This window comes from Varroa destructor, unplaced genomic scaffold, assembly GCF_002443255.2.
Source record: "Varroa destructor unplaced genomic scaffold, Vdes_3.0 BEIS01000005.1, whole genome shotgun sequence".
Taxonomy (NCBI): domain Eukaryota; kingdom Metazoa; phylum Arthropoda; class Arachnida; order Mesostigmata; family Varroidae; genus Varroa; species Varroa destructor.
In genome coordinates, this window is record NW_019211458.1 from 12009811 (window position 1) to 12030765 (window position 20955).

A 20955-nucleotide genomic window follows, 5' to 3' on the forward strand; every position below is an offset into this window, starting at 1 on the left:
TTGAACACTGTCTTATTTGAGACAGCCATATTGGCGAAACGTCTGAGCTAGCCGTCCAAAATCCACATATTAGGCCCATATGGCATATCAACCATGGTTGCACCTCCATTGTACTTGTACTCTAATTAGAACAGCCAATCAATCTAGGAAAAACTACGCCAACAGAAAATGGGTAACGTCTTCATGAACGTAAACATATGTACGGTAAGAATTAGCTTCCTTTTGGACAAACATATTGCCGCCGTGTTAAACTGTTGTTGGTATGAAAACTTTTGAATTTAGACGCTTCAGCGTTCATTGAACGAACATTTTAAGTTTTTTTTGTTTGTATTTGTTGTCGCAATGAATCAGGCTTGAAACGCCAAACGACCGTACCGAACCAGAAAGTATGATATATTAATACTCTTTTTAGCTAGAACGTATACATTTGAAGTAAATGATTTCGCCTCAATTCCGAGTTAGAAGACTAATAATTACGACTTCACTCGAATGAAACTGTTCAATCGAACTGAAGTTGAAATAAGTAAACGCTCAAAGATCATAGGAAAGATATAACAAAATCATTTCGCAGAAATCACAGAGCGATTGCGTGAGGGAAAACTTTGCGTCCTTCTCACTTGAAAAATGAGCCTCTGTAAACATGTTATGGTCATCTTTCCATTTATAATTTATTTATGTCACTTCAGACTTTCACAAAACGTCAGTATGTCACCACCTATCTAGCGTATGTCCGCCATCAGCGGCTCCCTTTTAACCGCTACGCCTTTCAGCCCTCATTCTTCATTTGCAGGTTTACTTTAGCTAAAGCAATCTCTAGCAACAGCCGGGTATTGACGATGCAAATCACGATTGTCCAGTATTATTAATTACAACTAATAGAACGAGTTGGTACAATTCGTTGGACAACTGTCTCCCCAACCCAAGTGACATAAGCCCTGTTTCCCAGGCTTCGATTCGTGACTTCGTTGCTCACCTTTATAATATTTAGTAAAGGCTGCATTTACTATTCCTGTATCTTGAGATCTCAAAGCCAAGATGTTGAGCTTTTATAGAAGTATTGCTCAATACTTGTTTTATACACAACAGTGTCCAGGTCAAGTATAGCGGATTTATACTTAAGTATACAAACCTACATTTGAGAGCTGCAAAGCCCCATATAAAGAGGCCGCTCTAAGAACAACCAAACAGAGAAAAAGGCGAGAGTTAGGAAGAAGTCTGAGAAACTGAATTTATTGCACATGACGTTCTTCACATGTGGTCCACAAGTTTAGCTAAAAGAGCCCGTCAACCATAACTTTGTTTCAGGCATATTCTGTTTCAGAGTAGAAATAGATTCGGGTACAAAGATAAATACAAGCTTGATACCTAATCGAACATCACGTCTAAATACGTGTAAGGTTATGTTATTGATTTAGGTCAGTCTTCGGAATTGGGAAGTCAGCAAAAGATCAACATCCAATATGGATCTAACTGGTATTAACTTAGATTAGATCAAATTCGTACGATTACAGACAATGGAGTAAATAAATTTTTCTTCTGTATATTTATACATCGTTTTTATCCTCAAATAGTTGTATTTATATAGTAACGCCTACCTGTTTACCAGATTGAGATTTTGAAGCTGCTAACTTTGAATCTTTATGATTTCAGTGTTGAACGATCAAGTGATTTTGCCTCCTCATGGTCCTCATGGTTACATAGTTTATGTACAAGTCCATAATCCATAACACTAGGTCTTCTTCAGAGTACTAATGGTCTAATTTAATTCAAAGATATATTACTTGGCACTAATTTAATGACGATCATACTCGGCATATTGAAGTCAGATTACAGCAAGAACAGTCGAGCTATATAATTTTCAAAGGACATGGATTCCCATCTTGAAAAATCAATCGAATACACTTAGCGGAAAACATAGCAAACAAACAAAGGATACAAGTAGGAACTTATTTCGCTTGGCTACATACTTCACCTGGGCCTACTTTGTCCATCAAGCTGTAGCAGATTGATTCGCGGCGCCATACCAATCGTAGTGCCGTTTTTTAGGTCGACATCAGTAAGATATTCGTCTCTCGCCCTCTTTACATGCCTTCTTTAGGTGTCGTTTGTCCTGATATGTTTTCCGTATTCCTGCCTATGCGTCACTGTACTGCGTATTGTGATTTCGGTACCGGAGGGAACATCCGTCGTGCTAGGGTAAAGTAGATCGAGGAAAATGGTGGTTATTGAGATGAAATCGTCTCTGGAGATTGAAAGGAGCGACAAGGGCTGTTGCTTTTCAACTGCTTTCTTGTCTCCTCGTATTCCCGCTGTGAATAGGCGTATACTAGCATTGACATACAGTAGCTGCAGGATAGACTGGACAAACTATAATGCTGCCGTTTCCCAGCTCACGCTTACTGACGGCCCATTTGAAGCTCTCACGCTCTTGCATCATTGACACGAAACAAAGGTACAAGACCCGTTCCATCGTTCGCTGTGAAACATTGCGACGGAGCTCGACGTGGTGTCACTTTGTCAAGATGATCGTGATCTCCGGTTCTTAATGCGTGGCTATGGGCGGTAGCTATGCAGAGCACTCGCGAGACCGGTCGACTATGGCCGCCACCGCTAACACAACCTCACCACGATACTACTACACTAGGCAACACGGGATTTGTCCTACAATGGCATGCTCGTGGGCCACTCAGCCTATGCGGTGTAGTGCAGAATGCCGACATCGACCCTTGAATACGTACTTTAGATCTGCTTTGTGAAAAAAGATAATTGTAGCGTGGAGATGTTTTCCGAAACTTCAGAAAACAGGAAAGAAGTAGTCAGAAGCGTTGGGTTGACCCTGATGTGTACGGCAGATTGACATAGGAGGTCATCATCCCCTAGAGACTGAGAAGACGAGAATCGGGACAAAGACGAGACATGTTGAAGCCAGAGAATTCTTGAGGGTATAACAATAAGAACGATCGACAGAAGCACCTATATAGTTCCTGCTACCACCGCTGCTTTAATCACTTTTATGAGAAGACGTATTCAAGTTCTGAATGCCCAGAAACCGAATATTTATCCGTCAATGATTGTAGAACTTCTTGAGGAATTGGCTCCAGCAAAAGCTGACCAGTTACGAAGGGCATAAAGAAAATGCAGCTACGCAATACCAACGTAGTAGAACTTGGAAGTTATTTGATTTACCTGAAAGGTACCGAGCAAAGGTTAAAGTTGATTGAACGCAAGAATCATTGGGGCGTGAATCTTGCTTATGCGTATTGGCATAGCAGCAGTTCTCTTTGAAGGGGTTATTTTGCACTTTAATGCCAACTTAGGTGCTGAGATTTGGTTGCAGGCTCGCATTTTGTTGAATTAATGAAAATTTAGGAAGTGCCTTAATCTTCGATAGAGAGTAAGCGTATATTTTTGATTGAGGCACACAGCGTACGTTGTTTCTGAATTGACCCTCGTAAAGACGCTTCTTCAATTACTTCCATTGTATTTTATATTACTCGATTGTCCATTTCTAAGTTAGACAGTGCGATAAAGCCGACACATGAAAAAGATCTTACGCCACTCTGGGATATCAATGTCGCTAAAGATTGAATTGAAATCTATAAAGGAAAAATCATGTCATTAAAATATTTATAGATGCTTCTATTGCGGAAAAGATAATAAGAACAGTGAAGAAGTAAGGTCACGTAAGGCGGTTATACCAGTAGCATCGACTGCGCTGCGGCCAAATTCATCTGTTTTATCTTCCATGCCTTTCGAAACGAGGAAGGACCATTACTTAACTAGATTTGATAACTAACATTATTTTTTGTTGCCTTATTTAAATAGTAAGCTTACATGATAAGTAAGCTTACTTAGCCGTATTTAAACGCCCACTGGCTCTCTAACAACATCTGCGCCAAACTGCGTGAGCACTTTTTTGGTAAGTTTTTTTTTGTGTAAAGTTCGCAGCGCAACTGCGAGAAAGTTACATCAGTATAAACCTTACCCATTTATATATGTGTCATTTGTGTTAGAATCGAATTCTATTTCATTCATTTGGTAGTATAATATAAAACAGCTGCCTCTATACGTACAAAACATGTTTGGACATAAACGCAGTGTCCTGTCATAAAATACAATTTTCGCATCTGAGCGTGCGGATTACTACAGAAATCTCTTTGAATTCTATTAGCGAGGTACTTCGAAAGAGCATGTGTGGACATTTTAAAAAATAATAATAGTAATAACAATATACATGCTAAATCTAGTTCGTTTTCGATGAGGTCGAGCCAGAAAAGATTCTTGCCTTTGTCGGCTGCCGCATGTGGGCGAGTGTTATAATACTGGGCAGCTGCGAAAACGACGTTCTGAAAAATGACGTGTCATGTTCTGAAGAACATACGCATTGAGGAGATTTCTAAAAATTCATTTTACGTAAATAACGCCAAAGGCAAGATGGCACGATTGAACACTGCTTTTCAGGTACGGCTAATGCAGTTTAGTACGTTTCTGGCCAAATGGGACGTACTCTGTGTATTATGAGTTATGACAAATGAATTGAATCGTTGTCTTCTATTGACGCACCTTGATTAACATTTCCGTTAGTTAATTTTTATACAGCAGCATACATGTTAAAGTTGACTGTCGAGTATATATTTGCAAGTTAATTTCCGATTTCACGGATGTATCCGGTCGTTCTATGAAAAAAATGCCATAAACAAAGAGACTTACATAGGGAAATACCATAACTAGACTACTGAAAAGCACAGACATTGCGCATCTGAGTAAGGTAATCTTAAGCTGTCACTATTTCTGTTAACATAACCTTCAAGAAGCTTGACTATCCTTAGGAACTCCTCATATATGCCTCTCGAAATAGTAGTATATAGATCCAGACAAACATATGTGTGCACCAATCAGACTCCTGATTCATGAAGAATTTCTGCAAGAACTGAAATAGAAAAAGTACAACTCCGTCTTGCTGATCGTTTAGTTATTTCACTCATCACCTCAAAGGTGCTAGGTTTATACTTCTGTCTGATATTCGTAATATCAGTTAGCTTCCGGAGCATTTTGTCACCTAGTAATGAATTAATAGTTTAAGAACAGGGATCGACCACCTCCTTTGTCGATGACGCTCTCTTCCTGCGTCAGGCGACCGGTTTCGTGATGATATATCTGGTGCACAGGTCGTCTGGCCATAGCCAAGTTCAAGCTTTAGCAACGCGCTGGGATAATAAATGAGTGGAAACTGAGCATATTATGTATAGTATTTTTTATGGTTGGGTGGTTTCCGCTAAATACCAGCATACTATTGCATTTAAGGCTTTTACCTATAACATTAACCACATTAAATTAATAGCAATATGATAAATCTTCAATACTGTATAATGCTAGTATCAGAGCAGAGCGACGTGTTCAAACTACGTAAGTTTTTGCACTCAGAAAGTGGTCGCTAATGTTTTTCGGCCACATGTTATGATAGAGTAGAAGTAAACCATTTCAAGTTTACAAAAATGGTGTTATCTGTACATATCGTGATATTGTAACTTTATCAACGTTACTGGTGTAGTCGCATGATAGTTCGCTAATTTCTACAAAGCTATTAGGACCTATAAAAGGTAAATGAACAAAAATTAGCGATGGGCTTGTAAAGGCGGTTCAATGAAGTGTGAAGACAAATCTAATCGCGATCACAGCTCAACAGAAGCCGAGCTATTTTTCTAGAAATCTTATTTTGATAGCAATGTAAGCAATCGGCTAAAAAAATAATACCTAAAGATATCTAAGTTAAGTAGCTGATTAATGGACGAATTCATATTGAAGCCCTAGGTAAATCCATGTTAGATTCTAAAAAGGGTTCTTCCGTACTCAGTCGTGGAACAAGGGCAACACAAAACAAGTTCGCAGATAGTGATTGAATGGTGAATCACTTATTCTATTATTGAAGAACAATAAGAGTTGTGTGTTTCGCTTGTTGGATGAACAAAGAAGCCTTTTCTATGATCTGCTAATGGCTAGAACCAGAACGAAACATTTGAGTGTACTGTGAAGAGAAAGAAGAAGCTCGAGTAGCGCCGTGTGGTAGACGTGTTGACAGACAACTAAACACGTCAATAGTCCAACGTGTTACTACAACATCTTAACGCCTTCCCACTTCCGCTAATTGTGTACAGTTCAACAATAAAAAAAAAGTTCAGATTTTTTTTTAATCAGCGTTCTTCTGTGTGTTTATTGTAGTAATAGATTTTAAGCGGCGATTAATTGCAGTATGATTAAAGAAAACAGCTATGAGGCATAAGCCATGTAATAGATGTGATAGTGCTATATCAGAACGTACACACTTAACCCGGTTATTTTTTAGAGAAGCGAGGCGCGTATTTTTTTTTGACTCGTTTTTGTTGGCAGTGAGAATAACGCCATCAACTGCGGCTAGAATAAGATTGGGCTACAGTTCTATGATGTCATGCTAACTAACTAAATTCAAGACGGTACCTTTTCCCGAAGACCAACTTACACTCGTATTTTCAAGACTATACAAGTGGGGTTGCTCTGCGATTTGGCAATGTCTATGCCATCCGGAAATACGTAGAGGTCTACAACAGCACCCATATGTTAAACTCCTTCCCTGTCTGCGTTTCAGGACAACAAAAGCTATAAGAAGCAACAATACCAGTAGGACTAACGAAACGTCGTATTGCGACATTCAAGCCTTTTTTGCTCTCTAAATTCAAATGCCTCCGGCATCACCGTGTTTGTGTCAACCGCTCAGAATGGATCATCGCCGCCGTTGAGAAGCTCGAAAAAGAAACGGCTTTGCTGCTGTTGCAGTTGTTATCAAAGGTTTGGGAAACGGAACTTGTCCAGGGTCCCGAAATGATTCGAAGAATCGACCCATTGCCATTCGGTATTGTTAGACGTTGTATTTGTAGTCAGAGCGTGCATGCGGCAATAGGATTTTGGAATTGATGAATCGAGTACAAGCAGCAGCTTTGACCAAGGGAGACTTGGTACTCTATGAGATCAAAAAAATGTGTATATGACACGGATACATATGTACGAAAACGCATGAAGACAGCCAGCTGCCACTATAGTTTCATCTTAAGAAGCTGTGCGCTTATTGAACAAGTTAATATGCCACTTATAATAATGGTAAATAAGAACAATAATTGCTCCACATAGCTGTATAATGTCTCATGTGATTTAAGATTACATATATTGAAGTATATTTTATGTGAATTTTATAAAAGTATGTATATATATATATATATGCGTTTTAAATCAAGTTACGTAATAAAGCAGCGTTTAACTTGCACTGATTTGTCGTTTCTTCGAGTGGATTTCTTTTTAAATTCTCTTTTATTTTATTACCTAAATATTCGTTAGAACGTACAAAATGTCTATTGACAGCTGTCAAGTTTGCCCTAATTAACCTTAACGTATTTACACTATGAATTTATAACATACTGACTGCGTATATTCGGCGTCAAACTTGACCAGTGTACGCCCGCAAGCCAAACAGATCAACTGATTATAGGGCTTATCTTCTGTAATCCTGTTCTACTGCGAAACGTTCCGTTCTTCACAGCTATACGTGTGTAGGGGCAATGGGATGGTGACAGTAACCTGAATGTCATCACATTGTTGTAATATGCGGTTCGGCCTAATGTGCACAAGTTCTAATCCCTATGACGACGTGCAAAATAGCCCTGCATTTCTTCTACAGTCCGGATCGGAGCTTTTCCTTTGTGGTGGCACTATCCATGATTCTACACTGCTTCTCTTTTTCAGCCCGTTTCGCAAGGATCGATTCCAATAAACCGGATAAAACGTCTAACTTTTTCTTCCATTACATGCCAACTGAAAAAAGCTTGCGAACTTTATGCCAAGGAAATTTTCCATTTTTTTTTTTTCTTTTTATCTGCTTTAGAGTAATGTCCTTCACGCGAGGCAGACATGTTGCACACTCCTGTAAGCATAGTTAAACTTATTCGAAGCAAAACAGGCCTTCGAGTGGGCCGAAAATATGATCCTGCTTTGGCTCAAACTATTCGAGTTCTCTTGCTGCTTATCAACAAAGTAAAAAATATACTCGTCTTGTTCCATAGGACACACTATTGAACTGAAATAAATTGTAGCTTTCGGCGATTTTTAGAAGAGATGCTTTACGCTTTGACGGACCTATAGTTAGCAGAGATAGTGTAGTCGACGTACCTGCTTATAATGGTGATTATAGTATTGTCATATATATTATATTGTAAAATTACATGTGGTAAAACGCACTTGACCGTTTTATGGACACGCTCATGTCGTAATGATTATTATTTATCAGTTTACTTTTTCCTATTTATTTTAGGCTGTAGCTTTTGCAAATGTCAGTGGTCGCACCCGAACTTACCGAATGATATCGACCTGTGTACTGATCTGGTTAAATATAGAAGTAAAAAGACTATACAATGCCAAAAAAAAGGGACATTTTGAGATAATTCCCATTTTTTTGGGATAACAAAATGATTTTTCCTGAACATTCATGTAGAAAGCTTCAAGTAAAGACACTTGGTTACTGGTGCCATGTTTTTGTAAATAATACCTACAATTTAGAACTGTAGATTGCATTATCATTTATTATATACCTACGTATGGCTCACCTTTGCCGCGCGTCGAGAGCCTTTTTTAACTACTCACACTAGACAAAGCAAAAGTTCATGGACCTGGGATATATTAAGCAGATTCTTATTATATAAATATGGGGAACATTGCATGCAGATAATTATTTTGTACAATCTATAGTTGCATAAGTTAGTGTACTAGAATAAGTGCGATTGCTAAACCCAGCTTCCAAAACTTCCCAAAGATTTCACATGGGGACGAGAGTGAGCGCAGCTGTCGAAGGACCTCATCGTTTTAGTGAATGGTATGTATTGCCGATGCGATGTGCTACAGGACGTGGTAGGAAATCACCAGACGCCTATACTCATTTTCAGACAACTGCTGGTCTAACGCGAACCCTTGCGTCAAATTATCCATTTATATTGCACCAAAAACACAAGGTTGTAATAATAATAATAATTTATTATTTAATTCACTTAAAGAAGGCATAACTCGACAGTGATAGAGCTCGGTGAACCAAAAATATTGAGCGTAGTAATGCCAGAAGCCGAATACGAGCCCTCGTTGTTTTCAGACCTTGATATATATTCCCAAAAACAGTTTCTCTTTGGCGTATCGCTTTCTTTTATCTAAAAACTAACAACTAAACATCCACAGGCCGCCGTCCTTCGCATGCCCCACAAAACGAATCGTGCGGAGGCCATGCGCCATTGACGTTGTTATCCCTTTGCTATCGTCTTTTCTTGCAGATAGTACTAATCGAAAGCGAAACAGCGAAAGAAAGGGAAGCTAACAACAGAAAAAAGTAAGAGAACTATAAAAGAGCGGAGGGCACTCGGATCTATAAACTAAACCGAAAAAGCAAAGCGGATCGGATGGAATATGGCTTGCAACGAAGCTTTAGGACGACTTGAACGGACTAGCCCATTGATTATTAATGATTATCTATCGCGCGTGTGTGCGTTTGCATTCTCTAAACGCAGTAGTAGTACCAGCCTTAGCAGTGGTTGTAAATTATAGTCAAAGGGCTCGAGAAGAAGTCACGGAGTGGCGCAGGTTTCAGAACAGCACAAAAAAAACGACTGATACTATAGATCCGATGCTATAGAGCATCAGAAAGCCTAATACAGCAAGACTCATTCTCTTTACCATTTTGTCTACTAACAGCGGCAATTGCGTTCTGCGGCTGGACGCTTGACGGTAGCGGACCGTGGATAGCAGTCGAAATACTGAACGATGAGTCTGTCGTGAATAATGATGCGGCTCACCTTTAGCTCTTGTGTGATTGTTCGCACTATAGTTTTACCTTCACCCTTCGTTTCTATCTCTCTTGTGACCTTGTGGTCGCAACGAGTGGGCTATGGTCGCCGTCGCTTTTAATCATCTTCGTGCTGTTTGACCGCGCTGTTCCAGTCCTCCGAAGCATCTTTGTGGTTTATAGTATTCTGCCAGCGTCGTGAAGATCCTCGAACGTCTATCACCGAACCTACTTTCTATAGGACGTTACACTTCAATAATTCCTTGTAGCCTTGTCGTCCCGGCCTCAATCTACGATGGCGGATGAATGTTGCATAGGAAAAACTTATATCTTTCATACCACCATTGTGTAATTTAAGACTGAAATATATAGCTGCAGAGAGGTCGACCTCGCTCTTCAGAGGCGCCCGTCTTCTATCCTAACTCCTAACCTTTCGAATAACAGCAGGCATAGGCAATGATCAACAATCGCAGTGGTCCACTTGAATCTGGTTCGCGACTCTAGAGTACAACTTTTTAGACTGTGGTTTTCTTATACGAATAGCTCTTAGATTTGGGGAATCTCAGTTGAAAAAGCAACTTCTCTAGGCGGTGTTGCTTATTTACTAGGCTGTTCGCAAATGCCTCCATTATCCCGTGTACATGGTTGTTACGTACTCATTTAATAGCTTTCGTGTTGTTTTCTAGGTATAGATATTATCATTGGAACCTTGCATGAGCTTATGAGCAGCATAGCTTTTCATAAATAGAGTACATTGAAAATGCATATGGGAATGAAATGTCCTGCTAAGAGTACGGAATGAGCATGTCGTCTGTACCAGATGGTTCTAAGGCGATGGCATTAATCCACTTAGTTTACTTGTCGCAAGTTTCACAGGAACTCTGCTGTGCGTGAAAGCGAACTGTCGCATCGCTCTGCTATAACTTAAAGTTTCTAATAGTAATGTTGCATGTCACGGCAGCGAACGCCGCGGAGAAGCAAGCCTATTAGTTCTATGCGTACTCAATATGAAGGAAATTTCACTTCAACAGAACGGGCCTAGTTAATATTTTCCATTGGAAAAAAATGGTTCCTTCCGTCAAGTTCTACGCGAATGATGATCGTCAATTGTATTGTTTGCGAAATTATCGAAGCGAGTTCGAAGAGCAATTATTAATAATAATTTATCATGCATATACAAAATAATCCCACGGATTGATCTTAGGACAAGGTGTTACGCGGTCAATAGTAATTATAAATGTTATGTAACAATTAAACGTGCGACAAATAACATACAGCTGGTTTGCCGATACTTCGATGGTTACGTTCCAGGAAAAGCTGACAGATACAGGGAGCAGCCAAGAAATCTATAATAGCTCCATATCAAATGAATGAATCCCATAGTGAAAGCCAGTGTTGAACTAGCATAATGTATCTCTTATGCCATTGGCAGGTGGCAAGTAGGCGATGACCTGGGTTTAGCGCTTTGCGAATGTGCACCTTACATTCACTGAGCTAGCGCTTCTAGTGGCTCTAAAATAGGACACTGAATGCATTTTTACTTCGAATTCTGCTTATGTATATGATCACTTTTGTGAGTTCTGTCGCGGAGACATAGACAAAGCCGTTTCTAGTCAATGAATGATCAGTAGTTACCGGATAATCAACTAACAGAAATGAGAAGAGACCTTTTTTCCGTACTCTACAGTGGTAGGACTAGTTAATTCCAGGTTATAATGACTTACGCAAAGACAGTTTTACTCTTGGAACGTATTGGATCAAAACTTTCTAAAACTTACTTCAATTGAAGTACACGATCGTGACTATAAGTACGGAGACAAGTTATGCCTTTGATGTATCCTATTATCATTAGTTCCTACTTTAGACTTTCACTCTAACAGCGGACCCTTTTGCTTACCCTGTAATGAATACATCATGAGAGAATTTGACGCTATTAGATTTTACGAGGCAAAATACGCTTGGTATTATGGGAGCTGAGTCGGAATTTGTATTGAGGTTGCAAGGAGGTAATTTCCAATCAAACTAATTAACAAATACGCAGTCGTCTGTACAAGACTGTTAGGATATAATTTATTGTGAAAACTATGGTTTCTTATAATGCATACGTAATAACAACAATACTGTACGTTCGACGGATATATATATATAAGCTAAAGACTCGCCACATCCCACTAATATTGGCGCGATAACTGATGAATAGCTGAAGTCCTTTGCGACTTCGCTTAATTACAGAGGTTGAAGCCAAGCAGAACCTGTAATTTATGAAAGCCAACAGGTTTAACTCACAGAAATACAGTTACACGGTGAATTTTAAAACGCACAATAGACCAAGCACTTCAGAGCACATAAGGAACACACCTGTGTACGCAGTGGTAGCGATTGTCCATATTCAGAGTGCATTTGCGACAAATAGCTATGCAGGTAAATACGTAAAAACCATAACCATGGGAACGAGTACAGTCATTCCAAACAGAAACAAGGCAGTAGTGAGTCTCTTTAACAATGCAAATTGAAAACAAAAATAGGTTAGGGCTATATACCTTAACTCCTACCGACACGAACGAACAGGCGCTGGCTTGGTGTGGATGGCTCATACTCATTAGTGCGATAACTACAATTAATAAGCTTGATTTCACGCTTATTCTCAGCGTTGGCAAAAAACTATCAAATACTCATAACCAGTAAGAGAAGGAATAAAAAAGAAATAAGATATTAAAGAAAATAAGGAATTAGGGAAAATGTGGTGTTATTTCCTAGGTTGATCGTAGCTTCCATGGTTGGCATGCCGCTTTATAGGTTTGTTAGGAAAACCTCAGATAAGTCCACCAAGACCCACTCCGGTTAGACTCCTAATGGGAGTAAGCTTTTGGTGCTGTCTAAAAACAGGTGATAATTCCAGAAACACAGGATAGCACGTAGTGCTCTACTTCACGTTCGAAGCAGGCTACCTTAATTGTTGCACGTAATGAGCAGGCAAACGTCACAATAGACGATGTGTTTCTGATCTCAAAACTAGAGTTTAATGAAGGCTTATAGACTCAAAGATGTATAAGTCAGCTTTGCTCGGTGAGAGGTACAAAACGCAAACTTCAAAGTAACAAAGCGTATTCTTCACAACCATAAACCAGTTAACTTTTCAACGCTTTCTGAGTGCGCTCTTTACCAGCGGCCACCGAGAACTGCCGCGGGAGTGGCGTCCCTGCGGGGATTGGAACTTGGCCTTAACGGGTCAACCGAAAGTCGCCTTGAGAGCTTTGTCCCCAATACCCACTGGATACTTCTGTTATGTTGAGAGTGGAACCTATTTAAAGTGTGAAGCGACTTCGGCAAGCAGTCCTGCACAAGAGAAATTAGGACCCTGTACGAATTCGATCGTTCTGCTGTAACGAAGTTAGCAAACATGATGACGGTCCGCCTTACGTTCGTTAGAAACGCTTTAAATTTTAGTCCTGCCATGTCCAACAATGCTGGCTTGACCAGCTCGAAGTGCACAAATGTTGCTTCATAGGTTTTACCGAAGTTACCGGGAAATCTAAGATTTTTGTCCAGAGAAGGACTTGCAAGCTTGTCTTTGAATCTCCGCCATGCAATGGTCTCCACCGCTTTACGATCGTACCACATCAGCAAAGCTCCCTGAGGTGCCTCCTGGCTCTTTACCCTACCACCATTGTTCTATTTCCTTGATTCATTTTTTCGCTTAGCCGGGTGTCCTCCACTCCATTTGTCCCCTACTGGAAGAGCAGAGGAACTGGCGAAATCGTTCGCGGCCCGTAGGGCTGCAAGGCTTTACTGCGTCATCGTTCTGTGTCGGCCAAGATTGACTCTGGTACATTTTCGACTCAAAGAAACCTAAAACAATTGATTTTTTTTTCCAAAGGCTACGTGTGTGTAAAACGCTCGGAACAACCGGTGTTAGTACGGCTATATCGTTGACTCGAATCAAATGAAATTTCGTTTGTTTAATTTCAGGATTAGGTTCTGCCCTGTCCACGGAAAGCAAAATGCCTTTGATAGCAATCCACTGGTTCATTAAGTCGCCAGAAATATATAATATCTGATACAAAATGTAACCGCCTCTCATACAATGCCCAATTTACACAATAAGTTCGCAGGGAGTGTAGATCCTCATACACAGACAATCGAAAACAGGACCCAATTCATAGCAGACACTTTCGAAGCTATTCACACAACAAACAGTGTCAAATACATAATCATCTCCATTTTACTCTCGAACAATCCAGCTGAACGTACTTCGAAAATCCTTTTAGCTGTACTCTAAGGAATCATATTTGAGTAAATAAATTGTATTAAATACTATTCTGGAACAGGCACATGAAACACGCTGCAGAACTACAGGCGTTGTTCCATCGTATCAGATGTCCATCCTGCAAATTGATACAAAAAGTACGCGGTGATTTCGTCTTATTAGTACTTGAAGGTGAAATAGTCTAAATCAGAGCGCAATATGATAAATAAATAAGCACGCTACATGTGTCTGAACACGAAACAAATATGAATTGGAAAAGCTTTGCACTAGGGAGGGCAAGTGTGGGCACAAGATTGCAGGCATTAACGGACCGAGCAAATAACTCTCTAATGTCGTGGACAAGTGTTATAGGCTGAGAAACTCGATTGGGCTAAGCAATTAATACAACACTGTTTTAATAATTATTGGGCAAACGGAACAGATTGCTGCAGAAGGTCACCGACCAACGGCCCATAGGGATTAGTTCTGGGACAGAAATCAACATATTGCTTGCCAAAGAGTCTAGTGCCTGTCAGCCAGTATTATCTAGAATCACTCTCGTAGATAAGCGGTGACGGGTGTCATATAGATCGAGATTGCAAAAAAAAAATGCTTTTACAAAGAATGCCACACCTAATTGTGTTACAGATTACTCATATCAATATACATACTCGGTCAACTGGCACTTGAATACGTTGCACATAAACACGTTTAATAAAACCGTATTGATAAACAGTGTGTTGTCGAGAAAGTATTGATGGGCCAATCATTTTTTAAATATATGCTATTTTCTTTCTAATAATACCATAATTACCACTAACATGGGCGAAAAATTGTAACAGGTAATTTTGGCATTCTTCCATTGAAACTAAATTAACACCAATCAAAAAGTTCTGCAGAGACCGAAACTGATGATAGTCTAATGGTGCAAGATTTCCTATTCAAGTTCGTTCAATTTTTGCTGAGCAGCTTTGGCATTGTCATGGTGGAAGGCTTCTATTCCCTAATTCAAGTCGATTTCTTAAATGGCTCGTTGTAATGCTGCCAGTTGCTGGTTGTAAAGGTCCGAATCAATTGTTTTGCCAAAAACCCATAATGACGACGACAACAATTCACAATACGCGATTTCTTTGCAGTCCTATTAAACACGCAACATCCTTGCTTTGGTCTGCCTTGCTACAAACTGTAAAGAGCATTTTTTGCGTTTCTGTTTTGCCTGCATGCTATTTTCGTATGTGATTTACTTCTGGTCAGCCGTGATCGACCACTTCAAGATTATTTGATCTTGTTACGTTTCTACGCAGTTTAACAGATGGAAATACGATCGAGTAAGTTTGTTTGCGTCCGGCATCTTTCCAGACTTTCTTTAGATCTGGTCGGTAGAGGATGTTTAGGTGACTGGCCATACAATGTCTATTATTGTATCCGCTCTCTTTATCGTCAATCATGTTCGTAATTGGTTTCTCGACTAATACGAGGAGCATCTTTCACATAAAAAAAAAGCGACAAAAACGTCTGTGGGTGATTTTTCAATAGCGCACTTTGGCTAACTGTAAACAATGACGTTTCTTTTGCAAGCCGGAACAGATTTTACGCCTTCATCGTGATAACATTGCAAAATAGAGTGTTCTCTTTTTGCAGAAATTTCATTTATGTCCAAGATCAGATATAAATAAAGGCATGCCAACACTTTAAGCACATCGACAGCTGCCAGACCCCAACTTTCAGATGGCACGAACGCCAGCTCGATGCAAACGATATTACCTAAGAAATGTTATGGTCCAGTTAGAAAACAGTCAATACTTCTTCAACAGCCCAGTAGGAGGCATTAGATACTTACAAAAGTTCACTCGTTCGTTTTCAATCGAAATATGGCGAACGTGCTATATACGTTTGTATATAGACACGAAAAAAATTGCCAACAGTTTCTCAATTGTTCGTTACAGCGTCCATGTTAATCTCATCCGACGAACGAGTTGTTATCGTCGTGCAGCTGTTTGTGTTAAGCACGTTCAGCACGTGTGTATTGTTTGTCTTTACGTGATGTTATTCGCTGCAGTGGTAGTTCTCTACAATCGTAGCCAAAGTTTTATTCTGTCATAGCATGCGTTCACACACGAGCCATATGCCATGCCAACAACTATATGACTTCTATCCCCAAGCCCTCTTATTTCATAAGGCAACCTCCAGGAAACTGTCCCAGATCCTTTTCTAGTTTCGTACATGATCCTTCAGCTGTAACAATATATGCGGTAAAACAAATGCATTCTCGCATAGACGACAATAACCTTGGAAATGGTGGAAGTCAGAGGGCGCTGAAAGCTTCACGGCACTCTGCGATTGTGTTCTATTATTTTTCCTATGAGCGCTCCTCATTGGTCAGAGCATTCGACTGCACGATCGGATCTTTTTTTTTTTTGTCATTTTTCACGGTGACAGGGCGGTCGGTCGCAACTCACTTGTGCTCATTTGGGTGATGGAAGTTGTTGAGTGTTCTTTCGAACGGATATATCGCGTTCGTTGTTGACGTTGCTACAAGAAGTAGTCTAAAAGTAGCGACCCGCTACCAGCAACCTGTAAATGAAGATCGGCCCATCGGAGTTCAATATCGACAATTTTCAAACGACTGACGAAGGTGTAGGGTTGCTTTGAGAAACCCCACGCTGCCATAGAAAGTCGAAACGCAGTGGTGAAGTGCTTGAAAACTGAAGAACACAACAGCGGAACACGGAACGGTTCGTTTCTCTTTTGTCGAACTTCTGTCGACCAGTGCCAACATAATCTGGACACACAACAAACGAATCATAGCTTACCTCATGTAATATAGTATTATGGATTATCCCGTTGCAACACGTTGCTAATTCAATGTTAGTCATAAAAGAAGGTCGTTAAATTGACAACTTGTACCATCTCTCGCTGTCGTTTTGTCAGCGTGATATTAAAAACTGAGAAAGGAAAAAAATTGTGAAATAGTTGTGGAAATCATATCAGTCTACCCGTCCAGCTTCTCACTGGCAGAGTCACTACTTTTTTTTGGGCCGGTTACTTTCGAATATTCGATTGGCGGCTTCTGGGTTAACTCCGACCTCTGAGTGAGTTTCGTTCTGCCTACTTCCAAGCTCGAGTTGAATGACGACGCACGATCACTCAAACTGACGCCTTGTTGCTGCTAATTTTCAAGGATATCACATGCCGCCTCTGCGTCAAACTTGTACAATGACGATATCAAGAGTTTGCACTGAGTCTCTGTAAACAACAATGTTCAGACATAATTTGTCTGTTTAACAGTTCGATCTTCTTTGCTGTTCGAAACAACGAACGACCCTGTAGGTTAGGAATTGAGAATTTTCTTTTTTAGTTTATTTCATTTTATTACTAGTTTAGTCTAAATTTAGTATATATTTTGAGCGTCTATACGTATGTTTTTACATTTCTATATCATATAATTAACAGATTGGAATGTGGCATATTCATTCTATAAAGCTGATTGAGCGCTGTGTTGGGGGCGTTTTCGGTAAAAACAAAAACATGGCCTGGTCCTGTAAGTATGCGTGCGGGTTACTATGAAACCTATTGTTGGGCTACGATTTTACTATACGATCCGATGACTAAGTGAATAGTTAATTGGATAAAGTAATAGTCGTGATGTCTCACAGTAAACGATTATGTCTAGCAGTTAATTGTAAAAATTCATTAAGCGATACCTTAGAAACGGCAGGTGTTGATTGTACCTAACCCATGCAAGTCAGGCCAAAACAAGAGTTTTCTAAAATATTTCACTACAGTTAATCGGTGTAGCACACGTATATTCGGACGGACGGTATTCTAGCCTATTCTTATCGACCTAAACCAAGTCTCGCCACGACATTTTGTCCGCGTTAAGAAACGCACACATAAAAATGAAGCCACTATGGCTTCCCGTAGCAGGGAGTGGTATGAAAACCATTATGTTTTTCTTCTGTTATGTGTGCAGGCAAGTTCCCTCATTAAAATTTTTCAATTATCGCGCTCAACTTTAATAGCACTCTGAGTAGTAGTAACGATCAAAAACTAATTATGGTTTTATCATAATCGTGCGTTTCTTGTCCAAGTACGGGTACTCTCGGTATTATTACGGAGTTTTCAACGCCTTTTAACGTTAATGATTTACAGTGATTTATCTATACGATTGTGTCGAAAGTTGCTAGCCTTAACAATATATTTTAATGTTATTCTGATTATTATTGCTTCAGATAGTCACACATTGGGACATATTCAAACTATAATAGACGCCAAAAACAAAAGTTCCTCGTTTGAAATACAGACATTTACTTGCAACGATTCGCTTATAATGCATGATTTATTAAATTGATTCTGAAATAGGTTTTCATTCTTGAAAAGTCAGATCAATAAACATTTCTAAAATTTGCCTCATGCCCATCGTAGATTAAATGCATGCCTAAAATATTGGGAAAAGGAAGTCCTATCGGCTTTCGGCAGACACGCTTTGATAGTGCAGCATGCTTAGATCCGAACTCTAGTACTACCTGTTAAACATGCCTTCGTTTATTTGATGATTACACCCAAGATTAAGCCCTGCCATTATTATATTGGGGCAGCGTTGTGCTCTTCATGCCTAAGAGAAACGCACTTCTTCTCCTTCAGCTCGCGAAAGAAAGGTCGTATGTTTAATTATGTAGTTTACATGAATAAATACTTATAAGATCCTTGCTAGACACTTTCCCCAATCGTTTGACGTCAGTAACTAACAAGGCCTTGTGTTACGTACGGGCTTACTAGTAAAATGAAATGCCATTTCAACGAGGAACCGTTACAACTTCAGTATTGTAAGTGGTATATATATTAACGATCTAGAAAGGATAACAACAATGTGTTAGACATCTTGTCAGGTGAAGAGAAGCGAGGCACGTTACGCTTCTTGATAGGGTAGACAAACATTAAACACTCAGCAGTTAAATATTAAGACAAAACGGTCTCGAAGGTGTCCCGCTATGACAAGACAACCAGAACGACTCGGACTCTGAAAAAGATCGCTATATAGAAACACGCCATGGCAGGAAATTGACGACCTCTTTTGTATTTAACGTTATCTATTTTACTCGACGACAGGTTCGGAGTGAAAAGCCTACACAGTGCATCCTGTGTAGGCTTTTCACTCCGAGTAACTTCCAACGGGACCTACTACTAGCCAATAATAAGGATTTGCACATTGGTCCGATGGAACATACAACAAATTGATCGGCATTTAGAAATTATGATGAAATATACAATAAATTTCATAGATCTTACCATAAATATTATCAAATGCTCTTTACAGATCAACACAACACTCTAAACATTGATGACATAATTTTTTCAAGTCACGACAACGGTGTGCGTACAAACATTTGTACATCATCAACACGACTCGGTCCCTCAGTCTCGCACGAGGTCGTATGGCTGCATATGTGTTTCGTTCGAGAATAGCGAACGTATTAAACAAGTTACGATAATCTTTATTCAAACGATTGTAATACTGATTTATTTACCAAGTGGCACATATTTCATTTCGTCCATGACCATTGTATTCACAGTTTGCTAGGAATGATCTCATTGTTAGCAAAGTTTATATTTGTTGGCCCGTCATCCGACATCCATGTGGCCCACCGGACTGTTCTTCCGAAGCTGTTATGTTCTGGATACATTCTCTGCTGCTACAAAGGGTAACTTGATATAGAAGTGGCATTGTCAAATAGAACAGTCTAGATCTGATCTCACACGCAGCTACTTAAAGCGTTGGTACATAGTTATACTATGCCTAATAGGCATTTATCGCTGCTGTACCTCAGATGAGGTTGCTCTGATCTGCTTGAAAGGTAAGTGACCGTATCAGCAAGCCATCATTTACGTGCAGTATATATGATTGTTTGGTTTCCGCAAAAGACAACACATATTGTGCATTATCTCGATGTAGCAACGAAAGATTAATACGTTCTTCTCAGCATTACGAGATACAACACGTAAAGAATATAATTATTTGAGCACACGTTCTTCTAGCTAAATGACCTTGATTCTATTTATTTGACAATGGCAGGCGTTGATGTAACTACGGCTGGACAATGAACTGGTGCTGCCTAAAACAGGTTGTGAACAGAATGAAAAAGTGGATCACTTTGATTCACAGAAGTTAAAACGTAATAAAGGTTGTAGCATTTATTAGAGATGTAGGCGACCTGCAGTTAACACGCAGATCGCAAATCCATGCTGAAAATACTCTGTAAAATACCGAACGTCCGAATTTAATTCGAAGTAATCAAGAAGCATAGAGAGGGAAAGGTTTTTTAGAGGAAGAAATTCGGAATTGTTCCGTTCAGCTCATTTTCTAAGTTCAGTCAAATGGCTAGAATGCCGGAAAGTGGATTATTCACAGCATTATCTGATATATATGTATATATCGAAATGTAGATGGATGTTTCTCAGTCGTATCGTTGTCGATGTGTAAATAGATGTCCCTCAACGGTTAGTGTACCTCACAACAAAATATCAATTCGACGCGAACAATAATGGAGGCGGCGCTGCTGTCGAAGACATTCCCATTTAATCATTTACGTCATCATCGTCACCGTCATCACTGAACAGAACAAGTAATTATTAGATACAGAGACAAAAATAGACTCCCTTTCTCATTACCTCAATCATGTTTCCGACCTTTTTTTTTTATCGTGTTTCGAACATCGTGCGCTATTTCTTGCAGTCCTGTCCGACCCCTCGCTCCCCGGCACAAAGACTCTTCTGGCAGCTTTAAAGCCTATCAAAGTGATCTCTTCCTAGCCAGCCATTACTCAATTATAGTGAAAGACACTTTCTCCTCTTCGCTCGAGCG

The 20955-nt window shown here is 39.7% G+C and overlaps 1 protein-coding gene across 1 annotated transcript in view; it reads right to left on the bottom strand.

Moving 5' to 3' along the window:
* Positions 1 to 1262: 1262 nt before the first annotated feature.
* The window catches only part of LOC147755281 (uncharacterized), a 52129-nt gene continuing 32436 nt past the window's right edge, over positions 1263 to 20955 (bottom strand). The window contains exon 3 of the mRNA XM_086989785.1: positions 1263 to 3186. Within this exon, the coding sequence (XP_086845911.1) occupies positions 3142 to 3186 (45 nt within the window). The 3' untranslated portion in view covers positions 1263 to 3141. The remainder of the gene's footprint in view (positions 3187 to 20955) is intronic.